The 14,261-nt window shown below is 42.8% G+C and overlaps 1 protein-coding gene across 1 annotated transcript in view; it reads right to left on the minus strand.

Moving 5' to 3' along the window:
* Dnt (tyrosine-protein kinase Dnt) overlaps window positions 1–14,261 on the minus strand; it is a 48,848-nt gene that overhangs the window by 11,842 nt on the left and 22,745 nt on the right. Inside the window, exon 2 of the mRNA XM_076806358.1 lies at window positions 1,317–1,444. Coding sequence (XP_076662473.1) covers window positions 1,317–1,444 — 128 coding nt within the window. The remainder of the gene's footprint in view (window positions 1–1,316; window positions 1,445–14,261) is intronic.

The following is a 14,261-nucleotide window of genomic DNA, read 5'->3' on the forward strand; positions in this document are numbered from 1 at the left end:
TAATTGGTTTTGCGAAAACTTTTATATACAGTTTTGTACTTTTTCCAGTCGGCTCAGAGTGCATATAATGGCGGAAATTCTGATTTGAAGAAATGCAAAATTTGGGACGCAGAGATTAACCCCGAAAAATATTAAAAACGCGACATTTATTACACCTTTGAAGTAATTGGTTTTGCGAGAACGGTTATAGACTTTTTTGTATTTTTGGAGAATGCATAATGGCTGAAACTCTGTTTTGAAGAAACGCAAAATTTGAAGCGCAGAGACACCACGAGAAATATAACAAAATTGATGGAAATAAACCTAATATCACCTCGGAGATCAGCTTCTTGTCTCTAAACCCACCAGCTATTTCTCGATTAAAACGTCTAAAGAATGTTTCATTCCAAAATCATACCTTCCGTACCCACCCACCCGATACCTTTCGGCTCCACTGTACCGCGCCTCATCAACAAAAAGGTATTAGCACCGCGGTATCTCAAGACAGCGGTTAATCTACCGTTCGCGAAAAGAATCAGCTCGTTTCAAGCACCAGCCTAATTACCGTCGGGATATTAACCCTCGCCCCCAACTGGGTCAATAAATCGCTTCGGATCTTCGTCCGCAACGATGGAAGAATCTCTCGAGAACGTCTCGAAGAGTATCGGAGTTTAAAGCGGTCTCGATGAGAGTTAAATCCCCATCGAGCAAAGCCGGACCCTGTCTTATTATCCCCGTTCAGCGTCGAATATCGAGAGAAGTTCGAGAGTTCTGCACGGCTGGGTTCGTGCCGAGGAATCGTCGAAACTGGGGAAGACATGCGTCGATAATCCGGGTAAGTACGTCTCGGAAGGACGCGAAAGAAACCGGGGGAATAAGGATCCGAGGTGGGGAAAGAGGCTCCGAACGGTTTCGTCCGTGTCTGTTCGAGCTTGAAGTGTGCTCGGAAGGAGGATTCATCCGGTAAAGGCTCTTCCCTCTCTGGTCCGGGTGGCGAGAGATCGCGCGAAGACACGGATTCCTTCGTTAACGAGCGAATTCACCTTTTCCTATCCGGCAACTTTGATCCGGCGGGGCAACGAATCAAAGAAACGTAAATGAGGAATAAAGTGCGCGGGGAACGCTGTCGCGACGCTTCAAGGGGCGACGACGACGACGACGACGGTGCGTCTCTCTCTTTGCATTACCGTTCCCCGTTTTCTTACGCTTCTCAAAGTCCAACCCTCTTCTCCATTCCTCCTCCTCCTCCCCCCCCCTCCCCTAGGAGAGCCTGGATTTGCATCGGGAGAAAATCCCCTTTCGCTGGAAAGGTCATCATGCGTCTTTGTGGAACTTACCGGCCTGCCGGCGAGATTTTCCCAAGTGAAATGCAGCTTGTGAACCTGCGCCGGCACTGTCACGACAAATTTAATTGCGTACTCGTTGATGACGCCCTCCCGCACGTAAAACAATTCCGCTTTCAGGCCTGGAATGAAAGAAAAGTGGTTTTTAGTCGAAGGGGATCCTTCGTGGTACGGTTAATCATTTCGTAGTGCGCGGTGTACGGTACTGCCTCGATACATGCGAACATTTGATCTGTTGTTTACAGTGAACAGGTAACGAGTGATCTAGAGATCAACCACCTTCGTGTTCCTGACATTTTTCTGATTAAAATGAGTACCAACACGACATAGTTCGGATAATATTTACTTGTTTTATCCTCGATACAGTAGAACCTCTATTATCCGTACCAATCATGGATAACCACGAGTGTTAGGACAATAGAACAGTTTGCTAGAGATCAACCACCTTCGTCGAACGTGTTCCTGACATTTTCCCGATTAAAATGAGTCCAAACACGACATAGTTCGGATAATATTTACTTGTTTTATCCTCGATACAGTAGAACCTCTATTATCCGAACTAATCATGGATAACCACGAGTGTTAGGACAATAGAACAGTTTCCTAGCTGAAGTGCTACAAGAAATTTTTACTGATTTGTACAATAAATCGTGTTGTATTCATATCCATATACGAATGTAAAACACGTATTTGGAAAATTGAAATATCGGTTCGGATAATCGAGGTTCTACTATATCGTGGATTAAACAAGCAAATATTATCCGAACTATGTCGTGTTTGGTCTCATTTTAATCGGGAAAATGTCACAAACACGATGCCGAAAATTGTATGAAAAAACCAGAGACGCTACATCACGAAATTAGTATTGTTTCATTGATACGTTTATTTCGTATCGTGAAATGTTTACACAAATATGGTGCACATCTCTTTCGTGATACATATCTCGAGACATTACCGTACAAGTATCAAAATAAGGGTTGAACAACAATAATTAGTATTTAAAAAATTTACAATATGTTCGTCGATCAATTTTTTAAAACAATATTCGGTATTCAATATTCAATATTCGGTTTCGCATTAAAATTGTTCGAATTACTGCTAAAATTGGAGAACTCTATTCGAATCGACTGTATCGTATTTCCGTTCCATTATAGATCGATTGGACGTTAATTTAAGACAAAAGGAATGACGTCATGGCAAAGAGAGGGTGAAGCTGTATATCGGTGGTCGGTTTCGTGTTCAGTGATGACTCAGAGTGAATTCGTCGTTGCAATTATCTTGGCGTGCACTCCTGCCTTAAATCTCCTAAAATTGTCCCTTCAGTAACCAGGCTATAATTTATAACTTTATCATGCACAAACTGGAGGCAATTCATACAAAAGCATAAAATTACATTTTTAAGTTCCTGCCAAAGCTGAGAACGGAAGGACTCAAAAACAATTCTTAAGCTACAGAAGTTCAATGATGCCTTGAAACTCCTAAGATCCTTTTTGACAATAACCAATTTATAATTTTATCATAAACAAACAAAAGGCAATCCATAGTATAGGGCCCTACATAGGGCCTACAGAAAACTCTTAAGCTACAGAAGTTCAATGATGCCTTGAAACTCCTAAGATCCTTTTTGACAATAACCAATTTATAATTTTATCATAAACAAACAAAAGGCAATCCATAGTATAGGGCCCTACATAGGGCCTACAGAAAACTCTTAAGCTACAGAAGTTCAATGATGCCTTGAAACTCCTAAGATCCTTTTTGACAATAACCAATTTATAATTTTATCATAAACAAACAAAAGGCAATCCATAGTATAGGGCCCTACATAGGGCCTACAGAAAACTCTTAAGCTACATAAGTTCAATGCTGCCTTGAAACTCCTAAGATCCTTTTGGACAATAACCAATTCATAATTTTATCAAACTAAAGGCAATCCATAGGGCCCTGCATAGGGCCTACAGAAAATTCTTAAGCAATACAAACTCAGCATAAAGCCTACAGAAAACTCGGAATATTTATTCACGAAGCCCACTGGCTGAAACAGGTAAGTGGATCAACCCCTTCATTTCCATAGCAATCAAACGGTAATCCCCAATCACGGAGAATGAAAGAAAAATTCACCTTTATCCGCAGACGCTTAAGAGAATATCCCCTCCTCTCGTCTCCGCATCAAAAGAAGCAAGAAATCGTTCTCAAAGAAGAGCAACCCTTAATTACACTTGCGAATGAAAGAAAATTACGTTCAAAGGCTCGCAAAGCTAGGTTTAAACGTTTCAAAAACTAGATCACCATCTCCGGAAGATCAATTAGTCCTCCGTCGTCTAAGATCGTGACCATCACGGCCCACGGAGGAAAGTTTACATTTAATCAGATAACGGAAGAAAAATGGAAAGTATGGAGGTAGGTTGGAGTATCACGACCGACGTTGAAAGCAGTGGACGTGGATCGCCTCTAATCAGTAACAGAGATAACGAGCGGACGAAAAATGGATCTTCGGAACGACCCTATCTATCGGTGGACACGCGAGGCAACGTGTTCACAGTGCCGAAGAGTAATTCGTAGCGCAGGTACGAATACAAATCGTGTGAACGAAAACGGAGCAACAAAGACCTTGTTCCTGTTCCTCCTCGCCACAGTTTATATCGATACCGTGCCGGGGAGGATGAGCAACCGAGGTGGAAACACTCTCTTCAAAAGAAGCTCGGTCTCGGTTGGTCGATTCACCGAGCTTGTTATTTTCTTGCACGTGCTCCGGCGACGCCTGAATCAGCATAATGATCGCCACAGTTTGCGCCGGAACCGGACAAAGTGGATTTTCCCATTATTCTATTAAAAGAACGACTGTTTGCTGCCACTTTGCCAGGAATCCTTTACGCACCCTGAAATCGCCGAACCGTTTCGAAACGGAGATCAACGATTGGCTAGCGGGACCTTGGCTAATGCACTTGGGTCAATTTTAGAGTCGTTCTGTCCAAATTCTAATTTTTTAGTGACCGGTATCCAAGAAAAAAAGGCTAGGCGAATTATAAGACAGTGAAAGGACTATAAGAATTTGGAAGCGTCGATATGTTATCATGAATTTATTAAAATTGTTAGTTAGAAGCAAATATTTACTTGGCCCCAATACCTTGCAATTTTGCAATCGATGCAAACAGTATCCAACAACCATAGTCCCGCTGTTGCGTTAAAAATAGATTGAGGATTTTATGCATTTATAACGAAAATGACTGGGCGAATTATAAAACAGTGAAAGGACTATAAGAATTTGAAAGCTTCGATAGATTATCATGAATTTATTAAAATTGTTAGGGTTTGAAACAAGTATTTACTTGGCCCCAATACCTTGCAATCGATACAAACAGCATTCAACAACCATAGTCCCGCTGTTGCGTTAAAAATAGATAGGGGATTTTATGCATTTATAACAAAAATGGCTGGGTGAATTATCAATCAGTGAAAGAACTACAGAATTTGAAAGGATCGATAGATTATCATGAATTTATTAAAATTGTTAGGGTTAGAAACAAATATTTACTTGGCCCCAATACCTTGCAATCGATACAAACAGCATTCAACAACCATAGTCCCGCTGTTGCGTTAAAAATAGATTGAGGATTTTATGCATTTATAACGAAAATGGCTGGGTGAATTATCAATCAGTGAAAGAACTACAGAATTTGAAAGGATCGATAGATTATCATGAATTTATTAAAATTGTTAGGGTTAGAAACAAATATTTACTTGGCCCCAATACCTTGCAATCGATACAAACAGCATTCAACAACCATAGTCCCGCTGTTGCGTTAAAAATAGATTGAGGATTTTATGCATTTATAACGAAAATGGCTGGGCGAATTATGAAACAGTGAAAGGACTACAAGAATTTGAAAGCTTCGATAGATTATCATGAATTTATTAAAATTGTTAGGGTTTGAAACAAGTATTTACTTGGCCCCAATACCTTGCAATCGATACAAACAGCATTCAACAACCATAGTCCCGCTGTTGCGTTAAAAATAGATAGGGGATTTTATGCATTTATAACAAAAATGGCTGGGTGAATTATAAATCAGTGAAAGAACTACAGAATTTGAAAGGATCGATAGATTATCATGAATTTATTAAAATTGTTAGGGTTAGAAACAAGTATTTACTTGGCCCCAATACCTTGCAATCGATACAAACAGCATTCAACAACCATAGTCCCGCTGTTGCGTTAAAAATAGATAGGGGATTTTATGCATTTATAACAAAAATGGCTGGGTGAATTATAAATCAGTGAAAGAACTACAGAATTTGAAAGGATCGATAGATTATCATGAATTTATTAAAATTGTTAGGGTTAGAAACAAGTATTTACTTGGCCCCAATACCTTGCAATCGATACAAACAGCATTCAACAACCATAGTCCCGCTGTTGCGTTAAAAATAGATAGGGGATTTTATGCATTTATAACAAAAATGGCTGGGTGAATTATAAATCAGTGAAAGAACTACAGAATTTGAAAGGATCGATAGATTATCATGAATTTATTAAAATTGTTAGGGTTAGAAACAAATATTTACTTGGCCCCAATACCTTGCAATGTTGCAATCGATGCAAACAGTTTTTCTTTTGCACTGTAAATCCGTTACAGTCTTGTTATAGGTTATTGGGTGTACGTAATTGTTCAAGCTGAGTTATAGGATAATTGTCGCAATTTCCGCGCCACGTTCCCGGAGTACGGTGAATTCTCGTTACTAGTCAGTTGCGCGGTTCTGGCGTCTGACTCTTAGACGAAATCTGAGATTCTCGCCGAACGTCGCATTTGAAATACACAGGGCACGCTGGAAACCTAAGTGTCACATCCGTGTATAAGTCATAAGCCTATGACTATTAACCGATAGTGACAAGATGACTGAGAACATGTTTTTCTTCGATACAATGTTGCACGTAGCTCGAGAGACGGCTCTCGAAGTTCGATCCCTCACCGTGTGGGTGGTTCCGCTGACTCCAAACCGTGAGGTTTGCACTGACTCCTAACGAGAATTCACTGTAGCGTGTTGCAAGTCGACTGTATTAACCCTTAACGGACCAATGCCGTCATATAAGCAGCATGATACTTTACTAGGTCCAATGCCGCGTATATGGCAGCAAAAATAAAAAAAAAATATAAATATTTTCCTTTCTATACTCGATATAAAAACGTTGACTCCAGCTTGGACCCGGTGGGGGGTAACCTTGAAATACTTCCGGCCCGTTAAGGGTCAACTGTTTCGAACGATTGTTCTCCGAGTGGTCGGTCTTGGCTAGCTTTGGAGAGCTTGCGATCATGGCTTTTCGCGAGCATAGCCTGCGGTCTGGGCACACCGCGCCCTAAACCATCGAGTTTACCTTCTGGCGGTGCTCATATTGTTCGGCGAGCGTCTTCGGGTGGGGGGCTGTCCTTTCAGTGACAGTGACTGCGGACAAAAGTCAGGATCATCAATACCGGGAACATCTATAAAAGTGTCCTATTCACGGCGGGGCGACGGTTCGATTTTTACCGTCGATAATACCAGCGTGGCCCCGGCGATCTGAACGTAATTATTTTCCGAGGGTATCCTGCGGGGTGTTCGGCGCCTTTTTTACGACGGACATTGCGCTTGGTCTCCCGGCGAGAAGCTGGGAGAGAGAGCGAGCGAGCGAGCGAGAGAGAGAGAGAGAGAGAGAGAGAGAGAGAGAGAGAGAGAGAGAGAGAGAGAGAGCTCGGCCGGAGAAACGGGCAGCGCTGAGGTCGTGGGTATACGATATCTGATGCAGAAAACCGGTAAAGGCCGAAGACCGATGGAACCGGAGGGGACGAGGGATCCCGGGACGAAGGAGAAGGACCAAAAGCAAAGACACGATTGTGGGGGCCACGGCACATTGTCTTCGGGTGACTTAAAAATCCAACTCGTGCCTCGTTAACCGTCCTATCTGATACAACCGGCGCGGGCCCTCGAAGGGAGAGTACACGACGCGCCGGGGTCCTTCGGGTCCTCTTCGGCGCGATCTTTCCTCCCCTCTCTCTTTCTCGTGTTCCCTCCTTTTTATTCCCCCAGTTTCTTTTTCGCCCTCCACCTTCCGGCCAGCTCTCGCCCACGTGACCTTGCCGGGCTCCTGAAAGTGAACTCTGCCCAGCGGAGGTTCTTGGCAGCGTAACATCGAATTGCCACGGTGCTTGTGGACACATCCCCACGAGCCGGTCGTTCCGAACGTCCCCGTTGAATTTCCGTGGCTCGATCCGCTGTGTCGAATACGGTCTAGCACCTGATTTATCACGGTGGTGTGTTAGGGTTGCTCCGCGCTGAAAGCGACGTTGCTGTTTACGGATCTCTGTACATTTATCGCTTCCGGCAAATACAATATCAAATTCCACAGAATTTACTACAATTTTTGTTTATTCCAGACCTGCAAGGGTCATTAACCCTGAAAGTTAGAATATACTTGTTTCCACGTTCCTAAAGTTTGCTGACAAAAATTGAACACTGCACATCCGCAGTTTCCTAATAAGTAGTATTTCAAATTTCTAGCTGTGGTTTCATGAATTCACTCTGTTTTTGTAAGAATCTCAGGGGTTGATATTTGGCACGTTAACAAAGTTTTTCGATACAACACGTTCCCATTCGCATCATGTCCACGCCCCGTTCAACGCGGAACAGAGTTAACCGTGTTTCAGGAGGGTTGACGGTACGTGAAATTATTTGACCGATCCTTGAAGACTCTTAACGAGTCCTGACAAGTTGAAACCCGATCAGCTTACACAGAGCCAGAGAGGTGAGCGAGCTCAACATAATTATCAGGTCTGCGTTTGCCAGGAAGGCGAGCTATCGCCGCGACCTCGTTACCAGCTTAGGTGTCCTTAAAACCCTTATCTAGTCAGGGGCTGCGGTCGGGATCTTCTTTCACGCATTTATGCGGGAAGTTTGCATGTGGGCACACCGTGGGGTGGTTGGACACCAAAGATCCTTTGATGTCTGGTACGCCTGCAGCGGGCCAAAGTGCAAGCAAGAGCAGCAAAGGGAAAAGAAAAAGACGAAGGAGATGCAGAAAAAGAAAGAGAGAGAGAGAGAGGGAGGGCCCTTTCAACGAAGGCGTCGACCCTCGACAACGAGTGCCAGACACAATTGTCACGAGGGGTTCTACGGCACTTCGAACCTTTTCTCTTTGGAACATGTACGATCTCTAACTACAGGGAGCGACGCACCTACAGTCGAATCAAAATCAACTGGCCACCGCTTGAGCCACTTTCCCGACGGCGAGCAACTCGCTTTGGTTTCTGTAGAAAGAAAACTGGAAAATGAGGGAGCGCGCGCGTTAGGTTGCGGAACCAACGAGGATGCCTCTCTTCTAGGGCAGAGACCGGCGGCTTTTGATCCGACTGTAGCATGAGAACTCTTACTGTTACGGAACTCTTACAGCCCGCTGACACCCGGAAAACGTGCAAGATCAAAGATAAGGTGGTAAGGAAACTCAGACGGCCTGTCGGCATGGTGAACCTGCAGCTCGCAAACAGATATCGATCAACAACACGCCGGGAGATGAAACAATGGCAGAAAAGAGCTCGCGAGAATTCTGACGTGCATTTCGCGCTCCGTTCTTTGATGTGCTCGTTAAACAAAGCGCGCGACTCGGCTACTTTGCCTGCGCGGAAAGCTTTGCACGGCGATGGAAACTAAGTCTCTAATTCTATACGGTGGAGTGCGTGCGCGCCGGGAACGCGAAAGCAACAGAAAAATGGTAGGAGAAGAATCTCGCGACGGAGATGGCGGGTTCAAGAGATAAAGGATTCGGAGGATAAAGGGGAAACTTCTTAGACAGTCATAAGTAATCGATTATTTGCAAAGAATTTGTTTTGCCTTTAGTTCTGTACCGATCGTTTAGGGGGCCGGCATGGTTTGAAATCCATATACGTATGCAAGGGTCAAAATCTAGACAAATTGCCGCTTCAATATTGCAACGAGCAGTTTAGAAGTGGTCAATTGTGTTTCCTAAAAGTCCAATCTACGTCTGTATGGAGCCCAAATTGCGAATTTCTACCTGATCGTGGAGTAATTTGTAATATTCAGAAAACTCGCTTTCCGAAGCAAGTATGACGTCACAAGATGGCTGCCGCTGAGAGATTCTCTTAATTTCGACAGATTTAGTGTTCGTATCGAAAAAAAGGCTCCATACAGACGTAGCAAAGACATGTACAAACACGGTGGTATGCATTTTTAATTGATTACTTACTTATTTAAGACGTAAAATGTCTAGAAAAAAAGGCACAGCGTAACAGCGTGACAGTCAAGGCCAAATGCCTGCCGGCCCCCTTAAACGCGTATTCTTTTACAGTTTTCGGTAAAGCAGTTCAAAATATTCTAAAAAGTATAATTTCTTTTTACAACCCTCTAATAAAATGGCGGCGTCCGTACCTTCCGAGGATCATATTCGTCATTACATACTTTTTTATTTTCATGCGGGATTTAATGTAACAACAAATACATTTTGCGATGTTTATGGAGATGGAAGGTCAACAAGTGTCAACGTTGGTTCAGAAGGTTAGCTGCTGGTGATTATGATGTCTGTGACAGGCCTTGAAGTGGACGTTGAATTTGATAATGACACCCTAAAATCTCTAGTGATCCAAAATTAAGTATACAAGAATTATCGAGAAGCCTTGGATCCACATGGTCAACTATACAAAGGCACCTACACGAAATGGGAAAGGCGTATAGGCAAGGAATATGGGTACCGCGTCAATTATCTGAGACCAACGAGAATATTCGTCGATCAATTTGCACTTCGTTGCTATCCAGATTTCGTAGAGATCCATTTCTTAGCAGAATCGTTACCGGAGATGAAAAATGGATTCTTCGTGATAACATAAAGCGTCCCAAGCAATGGCTTTCTGCAAACCAAACCGCAATATCAACCCCTTAACCTAGCTTATCGCTTAGGAAGGTGTTACAGTGCATTTGGTGGGACTGTCGCGGCATAATTCACTTTGAGTTGTTGAAACCTGGAGAAACAGTTACTGCCGAGTTGTATTGTCAGCAATTACAACGGCTGTATTCGGAACTATTGAAAAAGAGGGCATCTTTAGTCCACGGAAAAGGTTTAATACTGCAAATTGACAATGGCCGGCCCCGTACAGCGAAACTCACTCAGGAAAAAATCAAAGAATTGCAATGGGAAGTTTGACCGCACCCCCGTACTCACCGGATATTGCTCCCTCTGATCTTTTCAGATCTCTGGAGCATTATTTAAGAGATAAAACATTCTGTAGAAGATGCAAGGAGGCACCTTGAGTCATGTTTTGCTTGACGAACCCTGGATTTCTATAAGAGGGGGGTTGAAAATTTGCAGGAAAACTGTCCTTGATAATTATATAATAAATTAAGAAATAAAAACTTGAATTTACTGCAAAGTTTGTTCCAGATTTCAAAATAATTGATTACTTACGGGCCCGCCTAATAGTTTACGAAAGCGACCCACCGATCTTCGAAGACATCGATCCAGTGATCAGTGAGCAGTCTCGGAGACCCATCACTCGCGAAGCCGAGCCCTTCTCGCGTTGCTCGAACAGGGCGAACAGAAACTGCAGATGGAAAACGACCGAGAATAACCGATGTCGTGTTCTGACGTGTGAAAATATAGCCCCAACGATGGTTTAACGAGCGTGGACCGACGGCAAAAACAACGGAGACGCGCGAAAGAAAAGGAAGCGGTAACCATAACACCTTCGAGACCACTGAGACATTCCTCGCGGGCGACGATCCTTGTAAATCACTCGCGGCAGCGATTAAACCTAGCGAATTTACGCCCGAATGAAGCTATTCGGCGGTACTGAGCGTTTTTATTAACGGGACACGCTTGCAGCGCTGCGCAGAGACGGGGTCGTGAACGTAATTAATAGACCGCGGATCTTTATGGAAAATAAAAAATATTTGCATCGATTGCAGGACGCAGGAGCGAAATAAAAATTTCTTTCTCCTTTTCATTATTTTACTAAGCTAAAACCAATACGCTGCCCTTAAATCTTTTTATCATGTACACTGCTTTAAATTCTGCTCACCCATTTTTATCATAAATGCAAAAAGTCCGCAGTCTAGTGATTAATGTTTAGACTGCAAATCTTTAGACAAAATCAAAATTGTTTTATTTCTGTCTTCAATGAGTTGGAAATAATTTAACAATGCTATTATATTCTTTTAATCTTTCTATCGTTTCCGCTTACTCTTCCACAAATGCATAAACTGTGGATTTATGTGCAAAATAAAAATGTTAGGCTGTAGCAATTATCTGGAGATTTATCTCTTTCCTTCGCCATTTCAATAATTTAACACTAAACCTACCATCACCGGCCAAATTAATTGTATAAATATCATTACTAGACCACATTACAATAAGAACAGCACAAAGTCTACATGAATTCAGCCTTGTAATTTTTATAAGTCAATATATACATTCTCGATATATGTCAACAACGCGTATCGTCCAGGAGACATACCTGATCCGTGTTATGTTTACGCTCCTCGCCCTCACGAGGTATACGCCGCGGTAGCGGGGATAATTCCGCGACGTTTATCCTCCAGGCCTTGGCGACATATATAGAGAAATCACTGTCCCCGTTACTTTCAAGGCTCGGTAGGCACAGTGTCAAAAATAATACAGCAGTGTTTCTGAATTCTTGAAATACTTTCACGGCATCGCATTTGATCCACCGAAGTTTTAGGACAAAATGCGCGATTGATCGACGAATAATTAATGTAATAAGCGTCGCAAAGGTGTCGGACACGCGTATAAAATGGTGCGCGTACGACGTCAGGACGGGTTCATGGCGATCTAAGGTGTTCGACCGTGCAGCCAACAAAGGGTTGAAAAAAAGTGGTCGCACAAAGGTTTCGGACAAAGACGGAAAGCGGGCAGGCATCTTCGATTCGCGAGGCGCGAAACAGCCGGCAAAATTTCGCAGGGCACCGTGTCCTCCGCTGTCAAAATACGGCATAGAAGCGAGCTGACGAGCGAAGTTCCAAGAGTCGCGACATAAAGGGGGCGCTGAAGAAGAAAAAAAAAAAACCGGCCCGTTGAATCGCAGGCCCTAGCTACGGGGGTCCCGGTACGGCCCCTCTCTGCTCCCCCGCGGGCCCCTCCGAAAAGCCCTGGGCTTTGGGTCAGAAACCCAACACCCTTCGAGCGCAAAACCCACGGTACGCTTATAACGAGATCTTCCCGTGGCGAGGCTTTTTAAAAGGAGATGACGGCGGGTGGCAGGCCTAGGAGGGGGGCGGGGGGCATTATATAGAAAAAGGAAAGGGCAGAGGGGTGAGGAGAGCGGGTCGAAGGAACGGGACCAGAATTTTATTTCGAAACGTCCAACTTTTTCGTATCGAACGCGAACGAATACAACACGCACGATGAAAACAAATTTTTCTAAATAATTTACAGTGTTGACGCTTCACATTGATCTGCTCATCGATCGCGTTTCTTCTCACTGATATTAGGTGATACTAGGCGTGGAAATTAGATCCGTGATTCTTTTTTCGTGAATTTACAATTTCCATTATTTTCGACGCGTTCAATTTATCTCGATAAAAAAAAACGTGTCCTACGAAAATTGCTGGTCATTTTACAATAAGATCCCATAATAAAAAATATAGGTTTCCATTGGGAAAAAACAAGGTTGACCTTCAAATGACCTCGAAAACGCCACCCAAACAAAATACTGACACTGCCCTCTTCTTTCATACTTTTCGAGATATTCGGCTGGAAAGTTTTCAAACGAGCACACTGTATATAGACAAAAAAAGATATTGTCAAAATGTTGTGACCATCTTGGAAGATGCGACTTTTATTTTAAGATGTACAATTTCATGTCCAATTGCTTTCCGAGCTGAGCTGAAATATTGTTTAGCCCGTGGAACATTTGCAGTTTGTTGCCGCGTAAAATTACTATTTTAAGGCAAGGCTGAAGACGCGTTGTATGAATATTAATGAAGCGTGAATGAGCACATTGAGCCGTGTAAAGCGGGGATACTTTGTGCCAGGGGGAAATAGGATTCGGAGCAAGTAAAGAGGATCGAAGAAGCAAGCTTTTTCCAACCCAGGATTCAGAGAAATACATGGGAAGGGACTCTACCTGGCTTTCTATTGGTAATTGACTGTGTCATCGCGTTCCATCGGTGAAAAGTGCAGTTCGCGACGGCTCTTTCTCGTGCACTTGTACGAGCCGACCAGAAAAACTGGATCAATTACCAACAAGTTCGCCGTACATAGCGAAAACAACTCCCGATGCGTCAGCGTTCTGATCAATTCCATATGAAGAACGTCTTACTTTAGCCGCGGTAAGGCGCTCTTCTTAAAACACATTAACGTCCGTAAGAGCTGCTCCTCAAGGTTAATGCCTCTCCAGTTTTGTGCAATTTTTTCTGCATATCCTAGCAATTTTATATTAGCCAATTTTAGCATTCAGTCCATTTATTTTAAAACATTTATTATTGACGTTATTAGAAATTACTTCAAACGAAGTTGAAAAGCCAGATTTTTTACCATTTTGAAAGACTACAAAATACTTTATGCAGCTACGTATATTAGGTGCCCGTAAGAGCTGTTGCTCAAGGTTAATGCCTCTCGAGTTTTGTGCAATTTTTCTGCATATCCTAGCAATTTTATAGTAGCCAATTTTAGCATTCAGTCCATTTATTTTAAAACATTTATTATTGACGTTATTAGAAATTACTTCAAACGAGTTGAAAAGACAGATTTTTTACCATTTTGAAAGACTACAAAATACTTTATGCAGCTACATATATTAGGTGTACAATTCGTAGCCTTTTCTACACTTTGTTGATTATTTACGAACACTTAGAATACATGTTGATGAAAATGTTTATTTTGCACAGATATCCTAATTTTAGTTACAAGTTACGTACTTAAAAACAAATAGCTGTGTCAAT

Source organism: Halictus rubicundus, chromosome 2 (genome assembly GCF_050948215.1).
Source record: "Halictus rubicundus isolate RS-2024b chromosome 2, iyHalRubi1_principal, whole genome shotgun sequence".
NCBI lineage: Eukaryota > Metazoa > Arthropoda > Insecta > Hymenoptera > Halictidae > Halictus > Halictus rubicundus.